Source organism: Spermophilus citellus (assembly GCF_964194105.1).
Source record: "Spermophilus citellus genome assembly, chromosome: 3".
Classification (NCBI taxonomy): domain Eukaryota; kingdom Metazoa; phylum Chordata; class Mammalia; order Rodentia; family Sciuridae; genus Spermophilus; species Spermophilus citellus.
Window position 1 is genome coordinate 24,793,645 of NC_138184.1, and position 24,764 is coordinate 24,818,408.

The following is a 24,764-nucleotide window of genomic DNA, read 5'->3' on the forward strand; positions in this document are numbered from 1 at the left end:
TCCTTGCAGTTCCTGGACCCCTGCTCCCCGGCCCGGCCTCCCTGCTCAGAGCGCCTCCTCGCCTTGTTGTACTGTAGGCAGCGCCGCAGTAGCTCCGAGGCCAGGTCGTATTTGCCGCCTTGGCAGTAGATGTCCGCCAGCAGGAGCCAGCTCTTCTCCAGGTCCTCGGCCTCGGCCAGCGACCAAGCGACCTTGGCCAGGCGCTTCAGCTGGGTACGTGCCTTGGGAATCTGCTTCAGTAGCATGTAGGCTTGCGACATGGCCAGCAGGGCAGGGGTGTTGTCCTTCTGCACATATAGTGGGAAGTGGCCATCAGCGCACCTTGTCCCTTGTCCTCGGCCCCGCAGCCCGCTGGTTCCCCCAAGCTAGCGCACCTCCGCCTGTGCCATCTCGATGAAGGTACCAAGTGCCACCTCCACGTTTGCCTTCTCCCTGGTGGCCATCAGGCAAAGGCTCTGTAGGAGCCTCAGCTGGGTCTGGTCAAAGGCAGAGTGAGGGTAGAACTCGCGCAGCAGCTTCTCTGCCGTGCGCACCCCGTGCTGCTCCAATTCCTTCCTGTTCGTGGAGCTGCAAGCAATGGGACTCAGGCGGCCGGCCTACCTTGTGCACATTGGCTCCCTCCGCCTTCTCCAGCCCCTCACCCCAGCCCCCCGCCCCCCCCCCCCCATCCTTACTTGCTTTCAGTCATCAGGTTCTCAAAAGCCTCTCCACCCACAAGCTCGTTGTCTGGGTTCAGACAGATCTGCACCATATAGTAAGTGGCATACGGGCCCCAAGTGCTGTCCTTCCGAGCTTTGTTTAGGAACTTCAAGGCTTCGTTGGGCTGCCCTACGTGCCTGTAGTGGCAGAATCAGGGAAGCTGAGAATCTGGGAGACTGAGACCCAGAGAGTGCACTAATACACCGGAGCCACTGAGCCTGTATAGCAGGGGCTGTATCTCTGGCTCTCTGTCCTGGAGGCTGAATTCCTGCTCCCCTGAAACTGAGCAAGATCTCTGGTGTCTGCTAGCATACAGGGAGGGTCTCTAGCATACAGCCCCACCTCAACACGCCCCACCAACTAACCAAGAGTAGATGCCTTTGCAGTAGTTGAACCCTGGTTCCAAAGGTACCCGACTGGATATCTTCTTGGATGATTCAAAGAAGGCAGGTGCCTCTTCAAGTTTGCCACTTCTTCGTAGCAGATCAATTAATTTATTCAATACCGAAAAATTGTCTAAAATAAGAGAGCAGAAAATTCTAGGCTGTGGTGGCCAACAGCTGTATCAGGCAGGAGTGCTTTGGCCTCGGAGGGCGAGCAGGCTGAGGTGCAGGGCATCTAGGAGGAGCCAGTAGACACTGCCCATCTGGTTTACAGTGTTGAGTGAATAATAATAATAATAATTATGCTTAATAATGGTAATAAAATATAGCTGGGTGTGGTGGTGTACACCTGTAATCCCAGTGACTCAGGAGGCTGAGGCAGGAGGATAACAAGTTTGAGGCCAGCCGTGGCAATTTAGTGAGACCCTTTGCTATTTAGTGAGACCCTGTGGATATACCTCTGGTAAAGTGTTCCTGGGTTCAATCCTCAGTACTAAAATAAATAAATAAATAAATAAATAAATAAATAAATAAAGTAATAAAAATCAGGTACAGTGGTGCATACCCGTAATCCCAGCTAATGGAGAGGCTAAGGCAGAAGGATTGCAGGTTTGAGGCTAACCTGGGTAACTTGGCAAGACCCTGTCTTAAAATAAAAATAAAAAAGGCAAGAGGAGTAGCTCAGAGGTATAGTGCCCCTGGGTTCAATCTCCAGTAACACACACACACACACACACACACACACACATACACACACAGCAGCTAACTATTGTACCTGGCACTATACTTTACCCATATATTACCTACAGGATATAGTCAGTACTCTTATTGTCCTTATTTTTTAGATGAGGACACTGAGCACAGAGAGGTAATTTGCAAAAGGTTACATGCTATTAAGTGTTGGACCAGGATTCAGACTCCTGTCCACTTGGACTTGCTGGGCCTGCTCAGAGTCTGGCTTACACCTCAGGTTTGGGCCCTTCCCCAGAGAGAAGGGGATTTTTATGTTGCAGGGAGTGGGAATGGGAGGATTTTTAGTCCCCACTAAGTGGTTGTGAACACCAATGGCTGTGATTTGGGGACAGACAGGCTGTCCTGGGTTCAGTGCCAAGTGCCTGGGACCAGGAACTGGCCCCTTGGACTCGGGAAGGGCCGGCACGTTCCACTGGGTCTTTATCAGTTTCCTGCCTCTCTGGGAACAATCAGAGAGGAAGGGGCTTCCTCTGCCTGGGCAGGAAGGAGGGGAGCAGCCGCCCTGTTTGGCAGGGCAGCACTTGCTAGGTGGGAACCGATGCAGGCTTTCTCAGTGGAAGGGATTACCTGGCGCTTTCTCCAGGACTTGTTGGTATAGATTGATGGCCTCTTCATATTTCTGTTTTCTAAACATCAGGTCAGCCATCATCTATCAGAAAACATTCAAGGCTCTGAAATTCCTGAGAGCAGCTCTATGGGGGGAGGCAGGGATGCTGGGGAATGTTGGGACTGGTAAGGAGGGAAGGTAGAGAGAGACTTCCAAGGCAGCCTCGTAGGCCCTGGGAGAAGCAGCCACTGCCTACAGCCCTCAGGCTGGGACCGGAAGGTGAGGATTGCAGAAGGTTCCTTCCTCTGCTCTGCAGGGGTTTGGCCTCTGCCCCTGGGGTTCTGGAGAAGGTCCAGGTGATAGGGAGGAGAGAGGCAGAACTGGGAGAGCTATTCCACACACTTCCTGAAGCCCCCAGACTCTGTCCCACCCTTGCCTTCACCTACAGAGGGTGTGGTTTCCTGGCCTCCAGAGAACCTCACCCCTTCCCCTTAGACTGGCCAGGAGGCTGCTGCCCCCTGCCGGCCAGCCCCACTCTCCCATGGAAAGGTAGAGTGCAGCACCAGTTTTCTCTTGCCCCAAAGCCCCTCAGAGGTGGGCCAGAGAGGCATCTGAGCTTATGGAGCAAGGAAGCAGCCACCCACATCTCCTCGCAGGATCCCTGGGAGGGTGGGGAAGGGTCCCCAGGGCCTCCTACCACAGAGGCGCTCTCCTGGGTCTTCTCCGTCTGCAGGAGGGTAGTGCAGTGCTGCTCACACAGGTCCAGGTGTCCCTGGAGCAGGTAGAGGTGTGCCAGCTCCAACAGTACCTGCAACAAGGTTGGGTACAATAAACTAACCAAGGAACACTGTGGGAAACCCTGAGGTCATCTTTGAAAGCTCTTTCCCCCACCCTTTCTATCAGCTCTGTCTTCTGAGCATGTCCCAAATCCTCTGGGGTGATGTCTCTGGCCCTCTCCTTCTCCCACCCAGCACTCCAGCCATGACATTGGTTTTACTCACTAAACTGTAAGAGTTGGGGCCTGGCTACTCATCTGTCAGCTTCAGCTCCAAACTCATCCATCTGGGGAGCCCTCTGTGCCCTAGGTACCCTTCCTCTGCATCCCCATAGTGTCTGCATCCACATGCAGGTGCATATTACAGCTGTCTCATCATCTGTTCCCATTTCCTGACAGTAATCTGTGGGTAGTGACCACATCTTGATCCACCTTCTCCAAGCCTAGGACAGCACCTGGCATATACTAGGTACCTGTTAACTGAGCGAATATTAACTGAATGAATGGATCTTACTAAGCTCTGTATCTATTCTTAGCTTTTTTCTTTTCTTTGTTTCTTTTCTTTTCTTTTCTTTTATACTGGGGATGGAACCCGGGGAGTTCTACCACTGAGCTACATCCCTAGTCTAATTTTTTTATTTTGAGACGGGTCTTGCTAAATTGCTTAGGACCTTGCTAAGTTGCTCAGGCTGGTCTCACACTTATGATCCTCCTGCCTCAGCCTTCTAAGTTGCAGGTATTGTAGTCATGCACTGTACCTGGCTTGTATCTATTCTTAGTTTGAACTCCAGCCACTGTGACTTCATCTAGAACTAAACCCTCCCATGACCCTAAAACCAATTGGAAGTTTAGCCTGGGCTTCATGCCCAAGCAACACTGGCATCCACAACTCTCATCATCTCCTTGTCTCCAACAGAGGCTGGAAAATGTCACTCTAACATGACTTTTAGCAATGGCTTCCCCAGTCCAGCTTTGCTCCAAGAGTTGCAGCTGGGGAGGGCCCAGGTTGACTGGAGCAGTTGCCTCATCCCAGAGGCTGTGGCTGGCTGGGCTCTCACTCCCTTTGCATGGCAGCTCTTAAGAGAAGAAACCAGCCTCTGCACCTGGTCCGTGATCTCAGCATGGCATGCTGCCCTGACAGAAGAAGCAAGGTCTTGTTTGGGGGCCACTCACTTTATTGTCAATGGATGAGTAGGAGAGGGCATCCTTATAAGAACGCACTGCCTTGGCATATTCCTTCTCTGCCAAGTAGTGCTCCCCAAACTGGATACAGATGAAGGCTGCCATTTGCTTCTGGGAGGGGATCATTTCTGGTTGCTCCAGTGGAATCCGCTTCAGTATCCGAGACTGGAGGTCCAAGGCCTTGGGAAACCAATAGTCAGGATCAGAAACTCAGAGCCCCAGTGTGCCAGTTCACAGAAAGTCCCAAGTCCTTATTTCAGAGCTAGCAATGTTAGGTAGGGCATCTCAAATATGCTTAGACTGTTAGAGCTAATAAATTCAGCGAAGTAGCAGGTTACAAAATAAACATACAAAAATAAATAGCTTTCCTATAATAATGAATCTGCTGACAAAGAAATCAAGAAAACAATTCCAAAAAGAAAGAAAGAAAGAAAGAAAAAGAAAAAACTATGAATAAGCCTTACCAAGGAAGTGGAAGACCCATAATAAAATGGTACAGCAGTAAAGAAAAAATTGAAGAAGACCTTAGAAGATGGAAAAGACTTCCTATGTTCATGGATAGGCAGAATTAATTAATATTGTTAAAATGGCCATATTACCAAAAGCAATCTAATATTCAATGTAATCTCCATCAAAATACCAATGACATTCTTCACAGAACTACAAAAATCAGTCCTAAAATAAAAAATGCAGAATAATCAAAGCAATTCTAAGCCAAAAAAAGCAGTGCTGGAGGTATCACAATACCTGACTACAGAGCTATAGTAACAAAAACTGCATGGTACTGGTACAAAAACAGACACATAGACCAGTGGTACAGAATAGAAGACACACAGACAAATCCACACATCTGCAGTTATCTTATCTTTGACAAAGGTGTCAAAAACACATTGGAGAAAAAGCAGTCTTTTAAACAAATGGTACAGGGAAAACTGGTTATCCATATGTAGAAGAATAAAACTAGACCCTTATCTCTCATCTAGCACAAAAATCAACTCCAAATGGAGGAAAGACCTTGAAATTACACCAGAAACTATTCAACTTCTAGAAGAAAATATAGGGTCAATATTCCAACATATAGGCCCAGGCAATAACTTTCTCAATATCACCTCTAAAACTCAGGAAATAATGCCAAGAGTTAATAAATGGGAATGGCATCAAATTAAAAAGCTTCTGCACAGCAAAGGAAAACAATCAGGAATGTGAAGAGGGAATTTACAAGATGGGAGAAAATCTTTGCTAGCTACTCTCTGACAGAAGATTAATATTTAGAATATAAAAAATAACTCAAAAAAATTTACATCAAAAATCAATCCAATTAATAAATGGGCAAATGAATTAAACAGATAATTCTCAAAAGAAGAAATACAAATAACCATCAAATACATGAAAAAACATTCAATATCATTAGCAATTAGGGAAATGAAAATCAAAACTACACTGAGATTTCATCACACATAAGTCAGAATGGCGGTCATCAAGAATACAAATAATAATAAATGCTGGAGAAGATGTGGAGAAAATGGAACACTTTTACACTGCTGGAGGGATTGTAAATTAGTACAACTATTAAGGAAATCAGTATGGAGGGTCCCAAAAAGACTAGGCATGGAATCACCATATGACTCAGCTATCCCACTCCTTGGTATTTATCCTGAAGAATTAAAGTCATCTTACTACAGTGACACATGCAGACCCATGTTTATAGCAGCACAATTCAAAATAGCTGAACTATTGCAACAGAGTAGGTGTTCATCAATGGATAAATGGATAAAGAGAATGTGGATGTATACATAATGGAGTTTATTTAGTCATAAATAAAAATGAAATTATATCATTTGCAGGACAAAAGGTGGAACCAGAGACCATTATATAAAGTGAAATAAGTCAAACTCAGAAGGTCAACAGTTGTATGTTTTCTCTCATATGTAGAAGCTAGAGAATAAAAAAGAAAAGAAAAGTGGGGGCAGAGCTCATGGAAATCAGAGAGATCAGTAAAGGAAAGGGACCAAGGGGTAGGAGAGATGGGAAGGGAGGGGGGAAATCCTAAGGAGTGATATTGGCTAAATTATATTATAATATTGTATGTATATGTAACAAAAATCCCATCATTATGTACAGCTATAACGCACAAATTAAAAATGTGGAAAAAAGTTTAAAATTCACTTAATATACCTATCCTACTTGATATCCTAGCTTAGCAACATAGTACCCCCCATAGGGTATCAATTGTTTACCCTGGACATAAAGTGACTGTTGGGGAGCTGTGGCCTTCCTACCACTGTCCAGCATCCTAAGAGTACAGGACCATATCATTGCTAGCCTGAGAAAAGATAAAAATTTAAAGTCCAATTTCTACTTAATGCATAACACTTTCACACCATTGTAAAGTTGTAAGATTGCAAGTCAAGTCTTCCTAAGTCAGGGACATCCATACTTGACTTTGAGCAGATATCCTAACTTCTTTGAGCCTTATTTTTAGGTGGGAACGTGACAGTGCTTCACTGTGGAAATTAAAGAAGAAAGTAAATGGCCTAGTACAGAACCTAGCATAGAGCTTTCAATACATGGAAGCTACAGTCATTGTCATTACTATTATTGCCATTATTCCCGTAGACAGTCACCACCTGACCTTTGTCCTTCCCTAGCCCAGCCCTGACCATGATCACTGGGGAAATAAATGGAAGGTGAAGGTCAGAGGTGAAGCCCAGCCTCTCTTGAGAAAGAGGTCTGAGGCCTCCCAGATCTGCAGCCCTATCCTTCCTCCTTCTGTAGCCACTATTGGGAAATGGCAGAGAAAGAGCTTGAGTGTTCAGGGTTAATTACCTTGTTCAAAGTATCTACCACATCTTCTTTTTTATAGCTCTTGTAAACTTTTGCCAGCAGAAGCAAGCACTTAACATCATTCATCATGGATGGGAAGTCTTTGGCTGTGAAAAGAAAACTCAAATGAGTGCTCAGCGGTCCCTGGGAAGCTGGATTGGTTTTTAGAAGCCCAGGCAATGTGGGGAAGGACCAGGGGGCAGTATGCCCGCTCCACATATTTAGGGTGGGTTAGAATGCCGCCTCACCAAAGTCACGTCCCAGTGCCTGTTTCAAAACTTTTTCTGCTTTGTTGAACTTCTTTAGCTTCATGAGCAGTTCAGCCAGATCACAGCACAGAAAGTCCTGCCCACTAATCTTCTGGGCAGCCTCATAATAATTAATTGCCTTAGAGCAAACAGGAAATGAAGGCCTCAGGCCTCATTCTGCACTGGAGTGCCTGACACTACATACCACTTGGTGGCCACCACATCCGTGTGCCCCTCCAGAATGCAGAAGCCTAAGAGGCAAAGGGCCTTCCAGCTGGCTCAGCAGGGCTCAGGCCTCAGCTGGAGCAGGCATGGGCGGTGGTGGGTGTCACTGACATCTCCCCTTATGTATCTTATCCCAAAGGGACATTGTGGGAGCAGGGAGCTGGGATGGGGGCTCAACCATCCTCCTCCAATCCAGAGCCCTCCACTCATGCATCCTCCCCTCCCCTCGCTGTTGGGAGGCCCATCCTGTGCCACCCCAGACCAGTCTGACCTTGGCATACTGGTGGGTCTTCACATAAGCTTGCCCAATCCTGCTGACCAAGGAGGCGTCGTGGGGGTTCTTCCTATAGGCCTCGTCATAGACCTCTAGGGCCTTTTCAGGCTAGTGGGGAAAGAAACCGGGAGTCTTATCTCTTCTTTCCAACTGGAGAAGTGAGACTGGGGGGCTATTTGGCAAGGCTATGGGGTCTGTCACTCACTTCCTGAATATTCATGAAAGCATCACCAAGAAGCAAGCTGGTATGGGGGCCGGGCAGATGTTCACAGAGCTCCCTGCAGGAATAACCAAAAGCTTCTCTCAGGCCTGTGCATCCCTCATAGTCCTGAAGCCATCTCCTGTTCTTTGCTATGATTCTGGCTGATGCTCATTCATCTGTCAATAGTTACTGAGAATCCACCTGTGCACGAGGCACTGCGCTAGCTACCTTAGTCAGGCTCTCCTTGCCTTGTAGAAGTTTTTAGTCTTGTCTCTCTCTCCTTTCTGTCTCCCAATCTCTCTCTGTCTTTATCTTTGTGTGCCTGTCTGTCTGTCTCTCTCTCTGTGCTGGGGATAGAACCCAGGGCCTAGCACATGCTTGACAAGCACTCTACCACTGAGCTACATCTCCAGCCCCACAATGCTCTTTCTAAAACTCTCATCTGGGGCTGGGGAGGTAGCTCAGTTGGTAGAGTGCTTTCCTTACAGGCACAAGGCCCTGGGTTTGATCCCCAGCACCACCAAAATAAATAAAAAAATAAAATAAGACTCTCATCTGACCAGACAGCCTCCTGTTTATTCATTTCCCACTGCTGGGATGGTGAGAAAGGAGCCTGCTTAGCTTGGGGGTACAAGAACCCCCAACTGCTGGATGTCTCCCTCCAACCCCTCAGCATTCCTCCCACCCACCACCCACCCCACACACCTGAAATTGCCTAGAGTAATTTTTTTTTTTTCTGAAGAAAAGTACTGGGAAGGAAGGTACCTCTGAGGTCCTGACACCAAGTCATACAAAGACAGAGGTTTGGGGCTCTCCATCCTCAACCACTCCACACTAGTCACATCCAAGTCACTGGATATATTCTCAAGGACAGGCAGAACCGGGGGTCAGGGAGGAAGTATGCTCCCATGGTTCCTTCTGTGTCTGCTCTAGCATCCAGGCCCACAGTTTCCCACCAGAATGTGAACCATGCAAGGGTGCAGGGGGTGGGGAGGCAAGCAGGGCTAAGGGCCTATCAGTTCTGTGTCCTTAGAGCTCATCTACAGTCAGGGCTTACTGACCTGAGGGAAATTCCATATTTTGGCCAATGCACTCCAAGAACACATTCTGGAGATCCAGGTTGAAGGAAACACCCCGAGATACCATCAGAGGAGAATCTGTCACTATGCTGCTGCTGGGACTCACCGGTAGCATCCAATGTAGAGGCGGATGTCTTTGCGGGTATGCAGGTAGATGCTGGCCATCTTCTCCTTGGCTTCCATGTAGCAGGGCTGCTTGGGTGTGACGTTCCTCAGCATACTCAATGCCATGTCCACGTTGCCCTTGCTTAGGGCCAAGTCCACGTTGGCAATGGTGATGCGGATCTCCTCTGGTGTACCACTGAATTCATTAATGGCATCTTGCATGACCTTGGTAGCCTCATGCTAAAACACAGGAACCAAAATAGACAGACCCTCCATTTGGTGTCATCCACTACAGGTGGCCTGACAACACTTGAAATCTTCTGGGAAACTTAAAGCAATCACCATTCCCATTCTTGTCCTGGGAGAGGAATGAAACATGAGTCTGAGCTGGGTTCAGCCAGGAGCAGACCTGCTACTGGAAAGTCAAGGAGCAGATACCCTTGGAGCAGCTTTGGAGGCAGGAGGAGAGAGACCTCCGAAGGTCCATGGCCACTGTTCTTGGTGAGATGGTGAGAGAGGAGCCTGCTTAGCTTGTGGGTACAGGAACTCCTAACTCTAAAAACCTGTCTGTTACCTCAAAATCAAGTTCCAATTCCCTCCTATGTGAGAACTATGGGCATGGTTTGTTGTATTTTCTTGCTCTTGGCCAAAGATATTTGAATGTTCTGGTAATCAGTACATAAAGGTCAACTGAGTTACTTTCTCTCTGCCTGTTTTTGGCGCTTTTTGCTTGGAATTCAACCTTCCCAGACATTCACGTCTCAAGCTCTGCTTTCTGTTAGCCTGTATGTTTGTACCATCTTTTCCCTTTTAATTCATTTTAGTTTTTGGAGTGGCTTCCACTGCTTGTTTGCTGAAACCCCACTATGAAATCTCTTTTTTATTTTGTAGGTATATTTACTTCATTTCATTGTCATAGATATATGTTTTGGGCTTTTTGTCAATTTATTTTGTTTCCACTTTTTTTTTTGGGGGGGGAGTACTGAGGATAGAAACCAGGGGTGCTGTACTACTGAGCCACATCCTGAGTCTTATTTATTTTTTTACTTTGAGACTTGAGAGGCTGAGGCAGGAGGATCGCAAGTTTGAGGCCAGTCTGGGCAACTTGGTGAGACCCTGTTTCAAAGTTACAAAATAAAAAGGGTTGGGGTGTGTGGCTCAGTGACAGAGCATCTCTGGGTTCAATTCCCAGTACAGCTAAAAAAGGAAATTTGTATGCTCCTATTATTCCCTACCTTCCCTTCCTATCCTCTCTCCCTGAACCTTTTCATGTGATGTCATAGTGAAACTATTGCTATTTTAATAGCTTTTATGTCAAGAATTTAGCTATTATACTGGCTTAGTGTCAAAATTACCTGTTGTTTAAGTGTAATTAGATTTATTTAGTTTAGTTCTATGTTTAATTGGATTGAATTTTTATCCTATTATACCTCAAAAATTTTCCCCGATCATAAAAATTTCATTTTATTTCATATTTAGATTGGTTTGATTATATCTACAAGCAGATTTTTCAGAAACATGTAGCTAACACTACATTGCTTGAGTTATTCCATTTTCTAGTGTCCTTTATTGCATTTATACATGAAAGACATCCTGAGGGACACCTTTCCATGCATTTATTAATGTTGTCTTATTGTTTTCCTGAATCCAGAATGGCTAAGAGTCTGAGGGGAACTCCTTTTTTCACAGGGGTGAACTGCTCTCTGCCTAGATGCTCACAGGAAGCTCCACTCACACTGTGAACCTTTGATTCCGCCACTTCCTTAGGGTGTTACTATGAAGACATTTCTTTGTCTTGATTTTGCTATAATTTCTCCAACATAAAGAGCCCAATTTGCTGGTTCACATCTTCCCTAAAAGAACTTGTCTCTTTTGTCTCTTATTACATCTTTGCTGCTTTTCCAGTTCCATTTTTTTTTTTTTTTTTTGGTATCAGGAATTGAACCCAAGGGCAATAACCACTGAGCAACATCCCCAGCCCTTTTTATTCTTTTATTTTGAGACAGAGTCTCGCTAAGTTGCTGAGGCTGGCTTTGAACTTCTGATCCTCCTGCCTCAGCCTCTGGGATTACAGGCAGGTGACTCCACGTCCAGCTTGTTCTGCCTTCTTTAGGAATACAATGATGCCTGTGTTGGCTGTTGCCTGTCTGATCTATCTTCCCTCTTGCAGGGGCTAGAACTGGGTTCTTCCAGGAATGTACTAGCTTCTCCCCGAGGACTGTGCACAACCCCAGTTTATCAAGGTTCAAGTGATGGAGGCATCTCCAGTCTCTCCCTGGCCATGACCCCCTGCCCCACCCGCCCCTGAGAATTGGAAAGACAAGGGCCTGGATGGCTTGTCTTCCTATCATAGTGCTACTGGGCACACTGTCAGCTGAATGAGTGACTAGATTAATAATTATTCTTGTGACCACCCCTAAACTCCTCTACTTTTGATTCTTTTGTTAAAAAGAATTTGGAAGAAGGCAGTTTTTATCTTTTTCATTTTTTTCCTTGTGATGTCAGGGATGGAACCCAGGGCCTTGTGCATGAAAGGTGAGCACTCTACCCTAGCCCAGTGATATTTTTATCTGTAAGGAAAAAAAGGCCTAGATCCCTCTCTAGATCAGAATCATTGCAGGAGAAGGCCAGACGCCCCGGTATTCATGGATCACAGACATGGCCCTGGACAGACCTCTTCCTGTGAGCTGGTGAGGCCAGAGGCCTGTGAGGTCAATTGAACTTGCAGAGTCCAGCTCCCTCAAGGCCTTGTTCCTGCCTCTGTGTTCCCCATTGCTCCCAGGGACCAGCTGAAGATACCCAGGTGCTTTCTGCCTCTGTCCAGCCAGACCCTCCAAGGCCTTGGGGCTGCTTTATATGTTCAGCAGGTTGGGTACTGCAAAACTCCAAACAAAGAAGACACAGCGCATAAAAGATTGTGGTGTGACTGGCATCCACTGAATCTGTGCAATACCCAATCTGCACAACCATTGTTGGTGACCCTGTTGAGCCTGTGTGCTCTGCCTCTCTGAGATTCTCATGGGGACATTAGGGTAGACAGGGACCAGGTCATGCAGGACCTAGTAGGGTCTGGACTTACTTCAAGGGCAATGGGAGCCACTAAAGCTCCCAGCTGAATAAGGGACCAAATGCTAGCACCAGCAAACATCAAAGAATCAGAGAGCTGGTTCTCAGGTTGACCTGGGGCCTCCAACTTGCCCCAGTCCCAAGGAAAGAGAGCACAGCGTTGCTCACCAGCTCCCCATTCAGCCGGAGGGCATCTGCCAGTTCCAGCAGGATGGACACTCGCTCTCTGGGCGGCAAGGAGGACCCACGAAACTTCTTGCCTTCCTCCACCTTCACAGTTGGAAGTTTCATGATCATTTTCAGCATCTTGATGGCCTCTGGATGGTCTCCAGATTTGTTGAGAGACCTGGCCTTGATGAAGTGGTACAGGGGGTGGTCTCGGACCTAAGAGGAACACAACAGAGAGTGGGGCTCCAGCTCACCACTGCTGCTGCTCACAGCAGCCACTGGAGAAAACCAGGGGAGCCAGAGCCAGGGAACCACCTGCGGGCAGCAGCTGCGGGCAGCAGAGGGTCTGAGGGATGCAGGTGGCTCCTGGGGTTGCCTCACTCTCGAGAAAAGTGGGAGCTGTAGCTAACTTGGCTTTGGGATGCTGAGTGGGCAGCAGAGTACAGAGGACCCTCACCTGAAAGTTGTGGCTGACACCCAGCTCTAAGCTGTGGGAGCACATGGCAAAGTTGCCCTGAGCCAGGTGGATCTGGGACATGAGGAGGTGGGTATCCGCAGACGTGGGGTCCAGCTCCAGGCAACGCTGCAGGATGCTCTGGGCATTCTCCAGCTCCCCTAGAAACCAGAAACAAAGCTCTGCAAACAGGGGTTCCCGGGGACCTGTCGTCCAACAGGTAGAGGCAGGATGGATTGTGCACTGTGGTTTTCTGGAAACACCCACACTGGGCATTTTACCCAGTTCTGCTCTGCTTCAGGGGGTCTCTTCCTAAAATTAAAACTACAGTTTTGCCTTGATCTGGACAAAAGCCAGGACAATTAAATCTAGGTCCAATACCCTCCTTGCCTCTGTGACCCTAAGGAGACTGCTAAGTCACTTTGCTGCTCCATCCAGAAGCTCAGGGGAAAATGGAAATCTCAGTTCCCATAACTAAGAGCAGAACAAAAACTATAACAGCAGCAACTATGATAGTCTCAGCTTACGAAGCACCTGCTCTATGTGCAACATGTGCAAATCACCTTGGAAAGTCTGATCTAACATCTGTGTGGCCCTGTAAGGTTGGTATTACCTTCAAGGTTGCTGCTAGAGATAGGACCCAGGGCTTCAAACACACTAAGCAGGTGCTCTGCCACTGAGCTACATCCCCAGCCCTGATCCTTGTCTTTCAGGTGCTGGAACTAGGGCTCCAGTGATGTTAGCCACTCAGCTCAAAGGGACAAAGACCACACTGAAGTGCAAACCCATCAGTCTCCTGAGCCAGACCTCTGAATCCCCTGGCACTAGGGGGCCAAGGGATCTCCTTGCAGCCAGGCTGGTGCTTATGGGGTGGTGGTGCCAGCCTGGGGCTGAGGTATAATGAATTGGTAGGGAGCTTCCTCCCTCTGCAGCCAAGTCCCTCATCAGTCTCCCACCTGCAGTCCCTAACCTGCATGGGTAGGTAGGGTGTACCTGCTTCTGGATTCCAAGCACCCTACTCTCCTGTGTGTTGTGGAAATGGAAAGAGGTCACCATGGCAACCTAAGCACCTGGAGACTTTGCTTGGGCCCCAAACCAGCTGGGGCCAGCTGGTGGCTGCTAGCATTCCTGGGGGAGTGATTTTGCCCTGGACTAGAACCCAGGAGACCTTGAAGTTATGGGTAAATATGGCCACAGATGATCATGGGGAGAACAAGGATGACAATGGGGAGCTCTCAGCAGAGTGCACCCCACATAATGTAGTACTGGAGGACAGATGCATGGTAGTACTGTGTTTTGGATCCTGTAGAACTCCCCAGACTAGATTGGCCTGGCTTTTGGGCAGACAGGATGGGACGAAAGGCCACATAATAACTTTGGAGATGGCTGTGTGCCCAGAGAGGACATCTATATAAATTGTCTCCCTCTCTTTCCTTCTCACTCTAGTGGCTGACCTTAGAGCTGGGGGGAAGCTGGCAGGCTGCTGATCTGTGTACCCAGGAGCTCTGAAAGCCTCATGGCACAGGGCCCCACCTCTGCATGAGGCTTTCCTGACAACTCTTTTCACACTGATTCCCATTAACATCTTCTTCCTTCTTCCTTATTTTACTTTTCTCTGTTGCATGTCACATTCTAACAAACAACACCAGGTGCTCAGTTATTCGTCTACTTCCTCTTACTAGAATGCAAGCTCTATAAGGAACCTTTTGTCTACTTGGAGTATTACTGTATCCCAGAAGTTCTTCAGTACTACCCGCATAGATCAAGTAAGTAATCTGCAAAAGGCCTGGGTGGGAGAGACCTCTGCTGGTGAGGGAGGCCAGGAAAGTTACTGGCAGACAAGGCTGGACTGAGTGGGCAGGCCAGGAGGGCAGGCTTTGTGTCTGCATGTATGCATACAGCATGAGTGTGCATGTGGATACAGCCGAGGTGGGGGGTACAGAAGCCCTGTCAGGTGTCCGAGCAGATAAAGAGATGTGAGAAGACACAGGCCCCCCCTAGCCTCCAGGACCTACCTGAAAGATACTTGACCTGAGCCATCACAAAGAGGGGTTCCATCATGGCTGGGACTGCTTTCACGACAGGACTCAAGATCACAGTGACTTGTTTAAGAAGTGGAGATAGGATCTGGCCTGGTGCCCGGGGCTACAAGAACATGAGTGGCTGGCTGTGTCATCTGTCCCATTCTGAGAGACTCCTGGAGCCCTGAGAAATGCTCTCAGGAGAGAAATTTACTTGCTTGTGTGGTTCCTTATTATCCCCCTGTATCACCTAGTATTAGAGTACACACCAGAGAACGGGGACTTGTGTGCTGTGGAAATGGAAAGGGGTCACACCAGAGAATGTGCTGCTCACTGCTGTGTCCCCAGTACCTAAGAATGGTGTCTGGTTCAAGGCATTGCACTCAATGATTTTTTGTTGACTGACGCATTACAACGTACTGGGGAGGGGGTATTAAGACTTGTGAAAACGTGGTCCTTGCCCACAAGGAATCCTGCATGGCAGGGAAAGCAGGTTGAATGAGCACACACTAACATTGTTCTTAGAAGCCTTCTGGGGAGAGGGGAGCCAAGTGCTGTCTAGGACACAGCAGGTGCATGGCCAGTGTCCTGCTCCTCCAGGAGTGTTCCCCCGAATCAGCTGCCTCAGCATCCCTGGGAGCCTGTTAGAGATGCAGGACTTTGGACCTCACCTGTAACATCAGAATCTGCACTGGAACAACCTCCTGGGTGAGTTGGGAGCCACATGTCCACATTTGAAAAATTCTGATTGCCCAAGGCTCAGACTGTCCTGATGACTGGACAGGTGAGGTCCCTCCCCTGTCCTTCAGGTGGGCACCACCCACACTTATACTCTGGCCCCCACGGTGAAGATGGGCCTTCCCCTAACCTGCTTGGGGCAGAAATGCAAGTATTCCTTGGCGATGCAGACCAGGAAGAGGGGGTCTAGCTGTTCGAGGTACTCGGGGCCCAGGGGCAGGCCCTGCATGCTGGAGAAGTGCAGCTCCACTGCCTCCTTCAGAAGCGCCGTGGCCTCCTGCTCCCCCTTATGCTTCTTGGATGCCAAAAGGGCTTGGAGGAAAACCAGCAACTGTGGGAGAGAGAGCCTGAGTCTCAGCCAATGCCAGCCTGGGCAGAGTTCTTAGGGAGGGCAAAGCAGAGGTCCAGGCCATTCTGGCCGCCCTCTATTATAAACTGGGGATGGAAGGAGAGCCAGAGAGGCAGCCCTGGAGCATGCCATGCCTCTGGGGAGCTCTGACCTCAGACTTCCCGAGGGACTGCTGCACCTCCTTCAGGAATTCCAGCTGGTGCTCAGCCTCTTCCAGGTGGCCTTTTAAGATCTGGCACCAGATGATTCCTGTTAATAGGACAGAGCAAGGATGAGCAGCCAGCTCAGAAGCAGAGCCAGCAGAACATCTGGTCAAAAGGCTTGAAAGAGACAGTGGAAGGGGGGCTCTTTGAGGCAGGGGATCTTTTCCAACACCCTCACAAGTTTAAGAGCAACACATCCTCATGGGAAAGAACTGAAATGATAAGGCAATAATAGAAAAACATCCCCAGCTCTGCCTTTAAGACTCTCTCTAATGATAACCACAATTAGCAATTTGGGATGTATTCTTTATATATATATATATATATATATATATGTATATATATATATATATATATATATATATGTATATATATATATATATATATATATATATATATATGTGTATGTTTTAGTTGTCAATGGACCTTTATTTTATTTATTGAAACATGGTGCTGAGAATCGAACCCAGTGCCTCACACATGCTAAGCAAGCGCTCTGCCACTGAGCTACAGCCCCAGCCCTGGGATGTATTCTTTAAAGTATTTTTCTAAATATTTATTATTAATGTATACATATATGCACAACTCAAACATATGCATTTTGGGGGCTCAGGGTATGGCTCACTGATACAGCACTTGCCTAGAATGCAGGAGGCCCTGGGTTTGATCTCTAGCCTTGCAAAATCAAACAAAGAAAAAAAATCCAAAAAATTGAATTTATTGTTGAGTGTAGTATATGATGGTGACTTACTTTTATGTCTTTCATAATGGAAAGCCAGATGCCCAACCAGAAATTACTGGACAACTTACCAGTTTGAAATCAGGCCTGTGTGTCCCATTTGTCTGTTTGTCTATTCTAGTCAGTGCTGACCTCGAGCTGACTTCACTACTGTTGTCTTGTGATACGGGTATTTTTTTTTTTCAGGGATAGGACTAGAACACAGAGTCTCACGCATGCTAGGCAAGCACTCCACCACGAGGCTACATCCCACAGCCTTTTTCATTTTATTTTGAGACAGAGTCTCACTAAATTGCCCAGGGAGGTTTCAAACTTGGCAATCCTCCTGCCTCAGCTGAGATTACAGGCCTTCACTACCATGCTTGGCTTGTGATATATTTGATGTTAGAAGGACAAACTTCTCTTTCCCTGCTATTGTTTTTTTCCAAATATTTCCTGGACATTCTGGTGTATTTGTTCAGGTTGGCTTTCCTAAACACCCTTTCGGTTTTCAATTCTAGTCAGCTCACTACTTGGCCTATTTGAGGAATTTTTCATTTTGCCACGATGTTAATTTTTTTAAAAAATATTTTTTTAGTTATAGTTGGGCACAATATACCTTTATTTTATTTTATTTATTTTTATGTGGTGCTGAGGGTTGAATCCAGTGCCTCTCATGTGCTAGGCGAGCACTCTACCGCTGAGCCACAACCCCAGCCCCTACGATGTTAATTTTTGGCAACTCTCTTTTGGTTCTCTATACCCTTCTCAGAATTGTGTGTTCCTTATTTATTGACAACCACCACCTCACCAAACACTGAAGGCATTTTGGGGGGATAGGCCCTTCTGTATCAAGCCCTAATTTGGCTCCTCAGATGGCCCCCACTTTGCACGTTCCACTCCAGGCCTCTTTCAGACTAGCAGATTTATACACAGGACTAGACTAATGAGGATTAGCTGCTGGGCAGACTTCCAAATTGTTAAGGTCACTGATTTTTCCAGACAGGCCAGGAAAGTCCGAGATTCCAGGACACCTGTGAGTGAGTGAGCAGGACCTTCTGACCATGCACTTCCCTCTGGCTGCCTGCTGGGGCGCTCCCTTGATTGAAGAACTGGGGAGGAACTCAGCCTGCTGGAGGACTGTTAGTGCCCAGCAGCCAAGTCTTTTCGTCCTTCATGGCCCTGGTGATGAGTGGAAAGCCTCTGGAGCACCACTCTTCTCCCTTCTGCCCCAACACCCAACAAGAGCCTCTTTGATTCCAGGCTCTGGATGGAGAATGGTTCCAATGATCCTCCCTTTACCTCCCTGACTACCCCATGGGATGCTTTTGCATTCAGCCTCTGGTGGCCCTGAGCTTGAGCTTTTTTGGTGGTGGTGTTTTTCCTGGAACTCTCTGGGGAAAGCTGGTCTACTAATTTCTTTAGTTGACTTAGCTCTGCTTACACTCACACACAGGTTTGTAGACCTGCTTGGAATCTGCGTATTTGATGCCATTTGCCCTATATCATATAGAAATGTGATGATCTTCAAATTTCTGGTCCCCTAGAGGCATCTCTCCCTGTTTCTAGGGCTGCAATAGGCTCATTATCTTTTTAAATGTCTCATTTTTGGGGGGATGGAGGAGAGGCATGGATTTGAGGGGCTAGCCTGACACATTAAACCAGAAGTCAAGATCAACTACACTGACAACTGTGCTGTGCAGATGAGAAGCTTGCAGGTGAGAGAGAAATGACTTGCCCTCAAACACACAGCTCCTGAGGGCCAAGCTGAGAACCAGCTGCCTTGAGCAGGGGACCACTAAGCTTCCTCACCTACACCGAACACTGCTGCTTCAGAATTCAGAGACCACGGAGCTGGGGCTTTTTTAAAAAATGTGTAAAATGAGGGCTGGGGTTGTGGCTCAGAGGTAGAGCACTCACCTAGCAAGCCTGAGGCCCTAGGTTCCATCCTCAACACCAAATAAAAATAAGTAAAATACGGGACTGGGGTTATGGCTCACTGGTGGAGCACTTGCCTAGCACATGTGAGGCCCTGGGTTCAATCCTCAGCACCACATAAAAACAATAAATGTATTGTGTTCATCTACAACTAAAAATTTTAAAAAATAAGTAAAATAAAGGTATTGTGTCCAACTACAACTAATAATAAATAAATAAATATTTTTAAAAAAATGTGTGAAATGACAAAAGCATCTGGGCAGACGGGGAAGTAAAATTCTTGAAACTATCTCACTGGTGGCTTTCCAGCTCAGGGACCTCCGTAAGCAGAACATCTCAACACTGGGCTGTGGGCCCTGAAAAGAGGCAGAGCCATCAAGAAGGAGGTTCAGGCCATCAGTCCTCCAGGACACCCAGGGTGTGGGTATTGGGGACTGGCATGGATCAGAGTGGCTCTGATGACACTCCTGAGCCTTCCCCTGCCTCTTACATCAACACTGTATGTCCATGGAAATGTACCCCATCATACACTCACACATCTCCTGGGTGAATGCTTCCCAGCACCTCTTTTCTGGGCCCATGGAGGCCACCCTGTTCGAATCTCCCACTCTCCCACCCCCTCTCCCACTCCACTCCCCGCCCAGCCTGCAGAAACCTGTCAAGGCAGCCATGCTGTTCTCATCCAGTTTCATGGCCTCCGAGTACCACAGAAATGCCTCCTTCACGTGGTTCTTCAGGATGAAGAGGTAGCCCAGCTCTGTGGCCACAGGGGCACAGGAGTGGGAGGTCATGAAGATGCGTTCAATGAAGCTACTCACTAGCTGCAGAATCACCTGGTGGTTCCCACACTGCAAGGAAGAGGCATATGGGAAATGGGAGAGCAGTCAGTCCAGCCTGCCTGAGCAAGGCCATGTCAAGTACGGGGGACACTTTGGCAAGGCTGGGTAGGCTCAAGAGAGCTCAAAGAGGTGCCCTGTGTCTAGGCAGCTGAGTTAATGGAGCCGTCCATCTCCCAAAAGACCTTCCATGGGCCACCTCTGCAGGACCTGCCTCCACCACAGGGTTTCCCAAGGGATCCATTCCCTGTCTGGCTATAGTTAATTGGTGCAAGGAGTCACCAAGAGGTTCTTAAAAAAAATTGAAGCTGGGGGAGAAGAGGCTCTTTGTGTCCAGTGGTGGAAATTGGTCTCAAAGGCCACAATTTGCCATGTTCCCTATCATGTGTGGAGGAGAATAAGCCCGAGAGAATCAGATACACAGGTAGAGGGAAAAATGGTAACCCAGAGGCATTTAGCAACTCAGTTCTGGTTCCCGAGGCCTCAGAGCTGCCCTTATAGTTACAGTTTCTTCTTATTCTGTAGCTGCTGATAAAAGACACAGATTCTTTGGTGACTTGGTCTATTTGGAACTTCTCTGATGTCAGAGAGGCCTAGGCAGGCCAGCCTTCCCAGGTCCCTTCCATAGAAGGGGTATGGGCGCTGGGCCAGAGGTGGTGTGGCTCTGCACAGTAGCTGCAATGCAACCCTCTATCCCCAGAAGGATGCTGCCACTCAAAAATCACTTCGGACCCCATCTCCCTGATCTTCATAGCATCGCTGGGGCACCCGGACCAAGGGGACAGACAGAGCCTACATGTCAGGTTAGCAGAGTCCACCGCCTGAAAGGCCAAGTTTGAGCTGGAGGGGGAGTGGTAGGGTGCCCAGAGAGCTTCAGTGGAAGCCTGGATTTCCAGGAAAAGCAGAGACAGATACCATTTTACAAACCAGGAGACAACCTTCTTACCAGTCTGTTAATCACAATAATTTTTTTAAGGTGGAGGCTTGGATTTTGGGGCTCTCTCATTTCTAACACTTTAATCAGATTTCTGACGTGATCAGCAGCCTGTGGGGACAAAACAGACAATGTTGAAGGCAACATGTAAAACTAGAGCAGTGATTCTTGAACCTGGCTGCACATTCACATCAACTGGGAGACTCAATACCCATGTCCTGGCACCACCACAGAGATTCAGATGTAACTGGACTGGGATGGCCCAGGCACAGAATTATTTCAAAGCCCCACAGATGGAGACTTAGGGGACATTACTGCCCCAAGAGCTGCTTGCTCCTCTGCCCTGAGTTTGTGAAGAGAAGTTGCCCTGTTAGCCCCATGGAGACAGAAGCAGGGCCATCCTGCTGTGGCCACTTCACAGCATGCCAGACCCACAGCAAACCACCTGGGTGTGCCCAGACCCTCTCCATTTTGACATAAGTCACCACATTGGTGCCTGTCCAGTGAACCCTCCCAACAACCCTGTAAGTCACAGCCACTACTCTCCAAACTTTCCAGTATAGCAGATGAAAGGTCAGAAAGGTTGGGCAATTGGTCTGAGGCTGCTCAGCCAGCCAAGGGACTGACTTAATCTAAAGCTTTTCCATTGAGTTCCCCACCCAGGAATTCTCAACCTCAAAGATGTACTAAAAGAGAAACCTGATATGGCATGAGTTCACTCTGGTGGGTGAGCATGGCAGGACTAGAACTGGGCAGCTGGTGGGGAAGAAGGGCAGATCCCAGGGTTTGAGGTGGGGGTAAAGGAGGGACACTAGGTGCTAACTCTGCCCTTGGGATCAACCCTCAAGCCAGGGCCTGGAAAGAAGCAGAGTAGAATCCTGTTCCTGCCCAGGTGGCATTTCCTCCTGCTTCCACACCTGTAATACCAGTGGCTCTGGAGGCAGAGGCAGGAGGATCGCAAGTTCAAAGCCAGCCTCAGCAAAAGTGAAGTGCTAAGCAACTCAGTGAGACCCTGTCTCTAAATAAAATACAAAATAGGGCTGGGGATGTCATTCAGTGGTCAGTTCAATCCCCAGTAAAAACACAATGTTTGGGGTGAAAACTCAAACTCTTTTTGAAATTAAGACTCTGTTTGAGCATTGCATTTTATTCATATTCTAGTCACTTTTGACCGCATTTAAGGGCTAATTTAGGTTTCTGGGGGAAAATATAACGCTTAGGAACAGGTTGGGTCCTAACCATTGTTTGAGTAATTCCAACCAGTCCCTAAAAAGGTGGCATTTCCTAAACTCTGAAACCATACCATGACTTGTACTAGCAGTTAACATGAATCAAATTATTCCTGTATACCAGGCACTGTTCTGAACTTTCTCACTTCTCATCTCAGTCCTTTGAATAACTTCTCAGCTCTGCAGAATCGTGTCGTTTTATAAATGAGGTGGCTGAAGCCTTCCCAAGGTGGAGATACCTTCCCAACCTCCCTTAGGTAGCAGGTGGCAGGACAGTTTCGACCTCACTGCCCAAAGCTGCCTTACTCTTAAGCTGTCCAGCCCAAAGAGCCAAACCAGAGCAGACCCTCTGGGCAGGAATTATGGGAATAGGCTGCCGAGACACAAGGGGCATCCTTCAGGGCTGTGAGGTGGTGATGGGGTGGGTCATAAGGGGTTCCTCCTTGTCTGTCTCAAGGATCAACTTCTGAGTCTTGAAACAACTTACTATGGTCATGTTTCCTTCTCTTGCAAGCTCATGCACAGCTAGTAACTGACAGGCATCAATATTGCTTTCATCTTTTTCAAGGATTCTGAAATAGGAGGAAAAACCACATGAATTGAGAGTATTGGCAACTTCTGATCGTCTTCTAGTATTCATTCTCTCTTGTTTTTTCTTTCTTTCTTTCTTTCTTTTCAGTACTGGGTATTAAACAGGCACCTTACCACCAAGCTACATCCCTGGTCCTTATTATTTTTGTTTTGAGACTGGGTCTCAGAAAGTGGCTGAGACTGGCCTTAAACTCGAGTTCCTCCTGCCTCAGCCTCCGGAGTTGCTGGGATTACAGGCGTTAATTGCTGTGCCTGGCAAATTTCTTTTGTCTATTTTGGAAGTACTGGGGATGGAACTCATGGCCTCCTGCATGTGAGGCAAGTGCTCTACCACTGAGCTACATCCCTGGCTTCTTTATTCATAACGGAACTCCCAAACTAGCCAGGCACATGGCTACAGAATAAAGACTACACTTCCCAGGGTTCCTATGCAGCTGAGATGTGTGGCCATGTGGCTAATTTTTGGACAACAGGATATAAGTGAAAATGATGTGTGTGGTACCTAGGTGTGCTATGGCAGCAGGCCTTCCCTTTCTGCTCTCTCCCCTCCCTGCTGTCTGAAATGAGGACCATGTGGACACCACCCTAGGAATGGTAGGGCAGCCAGAGAGGAGGGCCTGGTGTCCAACAAAGTCGCTCCATCCCAGCCATGAACCCTCACCCAAGCTTTCACTCGAGAGAGAGAGAGAAATCACCTGTTATGGTATTTGAGGGTGTGTTTGTTATAGAAACCTGACTAACTAAACCTGACCTTGGTACCACGTTCTGAAGTGTGGGGGCAGCCTGTGGTTAAGATGGAAAGGGAACCTTGGATTCGGTCATGTGTCCTTGTGAAGGTGCAGCTTCTGATCATACTGTAGGAACTTTGATATTCTGTTACTTTATAGAAAACTTCATATTTTTCAGCCTAGTCAAGGAATGACCTTCTGTTTAATTGAGGGTTACCCAAATTATACAAAATTCCAATATGATTGGGCATAACCAACATTCACAGAGTTCTGACCAACTGATGATTCTGAATGCATGCAAACTGTATGCATTTGGAAATTTAAAAAGAAAACAACACACTCTTAAATAACTTATGAACAGAAGGAGAATCAGATGATTGTTAGAAGCAAATGATACTGAAAATTCTACACATCCAAATGTGAAGACATTTCTTTATTTTTTTTTGTGTGTTAGGGATTGAACCCAGGGGCACTTAACCACTGAGCCACATCCCCAGACCATCTTTGTATTTTATTTAGAGACAGGGTCTTGCTGAGTTGCTTAGGGCCTTACTAAGTTGCTGAGGCTGGCTTTGAATTTGCAATCCTCCTGCCTCAGCCTCCGGAGCTGCTGGGATTACAGGCATGCCCCACCATGTCCGGCTGTATAGACATTCTAAAATGGTACTTTGAGAGACATCCATAGACCTAATTTATGTATTCTAAGGTATGACTAAAAACGGATGAGTTAGGCATCTATTCAGGAGTTATAAGTAACAACAGAGTAACTCTAAAGGACACTATTGGCAGGAAATAATAATGAACAGAAAAAAAATAAATTAAAAAAACAAAGATATAACAGGATCTAGATGGTTCTTTAACAAGACTAATAAAAGAGACAAACTATTTTAAGGTTGATGAAGAAAAAAAAAAGAATCAAAGAAAAACAAATACTATAAGGATGACAGGAAACACACCTAGATGAAGTAGAGTTTTAAAAAACAATGACAGCCAGGTGCGGTGGCACACACCTGTAATCCCAGCAGCTAGGGAGCCTGAGGCAGGAGGATCACGAGTTCAAAGCCAGCCTGAGCAATTTAGTGAGGCCCTAAGCAACTCAGTGAGACCTTGTCCCTAAATAAAATACAAAAGGGCTGGGGATGTGGCTCAGTGTTGAGTGCCCTAAGTTCAATCCCTGGTACCAAAAAAACAAAAACAACCCCCTCCAAATAAAACAATGAGAGAGGGGGCTGGGGTTGTGGCTCAGCTTTCCTAGCATGTGTGAGGCACTGTGTTTGATCATCTCCAACACATAAAAATAAATAAAATAAATAAGGTATTATGTCCAACTATAATTTAAAAATATATATATAAAAAAAACAATGAGAGAATTCTCTGAATACCACTAGCTGGGAAACCTATGGGGGATGGCGCCTGGGTATTGGACTCAACCTTGTGGTATCAAACTCTGTCTCCCCACTCTTGAGCACACAAGGCCAGGGTGAGGGAGTCCACAC

At 47.2% G+C, this 24,764-nt stretch overlaps 1 protein-coding gene across 3 annotated transcripts in view; it reads right to left on the reverse strand.

The window, feature by feature from the left end:
- Positions 1–24,764, reverse strand: part of TTC21A (tetratricopeptide repeat domain 21A) — a 35,147-nt gene that overhangs the window by 2,697 nt on the left and 7,686 nt on the right. For 2 of the 3 annotated variants that reach the window (XM_081286626.1, XM_081286624.1), the window contains 20 exons: positions 22,437–22,521; positions 20,733–20,831; positions 19,606–19,798; positions 16,243–16,340; positions 15,873–16,073; positions 14,999–15,128; positions 12,987–13,144; positions 12,530–12,745; positions 9,297–9,535; positions 8,115–8,187; positions 7,907–8,017; positions 7,411–7,549; positions 7,166–7,269; positions 4,331–4,519; positions 3,080–3,190; positions 2,403–2,484; positions 1,065–1,215; positions 675–836; positions 375–567; positions 63–287 (listed from right to left, as the gene is read on the reverse strand). In XM_081286626.1, the coding sequence (XP_081142752.1) occupies positions 63–287; positions 375–567; positions 675–836; positions 1,065–1,215; positions 2,403–2,484; positions 3,080–3,190; positions 4,331–4,519; positions 7,166–7,269; positions 7,411–7,549; positions 7,907–8,017; positions 8,115–8,187; positions 9,297–9,535; positions 12,530–12,745; positions 12,987–13,144; positions 14,999–15,128; positions 15,873–16,073; positions 16,243–16,340; positions 19,606–19,798; positions 20,733–20,831; positions 22,437–22,521 (2,959 nt within the window). The remainder of the gene's footprint in view (positions 1–62; positions 288–374; positions 568–674; positions 837–1,064; positions 1,216–2,402; positions 2,485–3,079; positions 3,191–4,330; positions 4,520–7,165; positions 7,270–7,410; positions 7,550–7,906; positions 8,018–8,114; positions 8,188–9,296; positions 9,536–12,529; positions 12,746–12,986; positions 13,145–14,998; positions 15,129–15,872; positions 16,074–16,242; positions 16,341–19,605; positions 19,799–20,732; positions 20,832–22,436; positions 22,522–24,764) is intronic. The other variant, XM_081286625.1, reaches the window with a different exon arrangement.